This window comes from Fulmarus glacialis, unplaced genomic scaffold (assembly GCF_000690835.1).
Source record: "Fulmarus glacialis isolate BGI_N327 unplaced genomic scaffold, ASM69083v1 scaffold20248, whole genome shotgun sequence".
Taxonomy (NCBI): Eukaryota; Metazoa; Chordata; class Aves; order Procellariiformes; family Procellariidae; genus Fulmarus; species Fulmarus glacialis.
In genome coordinates, this window is record NW_009226566.1 from 1 (window position 1) to 588 (window position 588).

The 588-nt window shown below is 64.3% G+C and overlaps 1 protein-coding gene across 1 annotated transcript in view; it reads right to left on the reverse strand.

Moving 5' to 3' along the window:
• Window positions 1–8: 8 nt before the first annotated feature.
• The window catches only part of LOC104080458 (atrial natriuretic peptide receptor 2-like), a gene marked incomplete at both ends in the record, with an annotated part of 3743 nt that continues 3163 nt past the window's right edge, over window positions 9–588 (reverse strand). The window contains 4 exon segments of the mRNA XM_009582856.1: window positions 9–111; window positions 292–303; window positions 305–436; window positions 499–588. The exon segment at window positions 499–588 is cut by the window's right edge and continues 23 nt beyond it. Of these exon segments, the coding sequence (XP_009581151.1) occupies window positions 9–111; window positions 292–303; window positions 305–436; window positions 499–588 (337 nt within the window).

Here is a 588-nt window from a genome sequence, read left to right on the forward strand (position 1 = left end):
CTCTCTGCTGAGAGGGCGGTGAAGCCCACGATGTCGCTGAAGTAGATGGTGACACTGTCGAAAGCCTCGGCCCGCACCGTCTCCCCACGCTTCAGCTGCTCTGCCACGGAGCTGGCGAGGACAGGGGGGATGGTGGTGGGCTCCCACCCCAAACCCCTTGTTCCCCCTGCGTCCCTTGCCCTACGCTAGCATGGAGAGCCAGCAAGGGACCCCATGTTTGCACGGCAGCAGGTGCACACTGACCCCATGCCAACGCCCAGACCCACACGCTCCCGTCTCTCCCGCTCTCACTGGGGCAGAATGGTAGAGAAGGTTCTCCGCCTTGCGTTTCTCCTCCAGGTAGGCCTGCGTCCGCTCCTCCACCAGCTTCTCCAGGTTGTTGGCGTACTGCTCCATGCGCGACAGCAGGTTGTCCAGGATGCTGGTGCTGCCCTCCCTGCCGGAGTGCAGGCAGCTGGCACCGCGGGAAGAGGTGTCCCCCAATCGCCAGCCACCCACTTGTTGAATCTACGGATGAAGATCTTGATCTGGCTGAAGTCGGGGCGCTCGGCCGGCTCCTGCGCCCAGCAGCGCTCCATCAGCACCGCC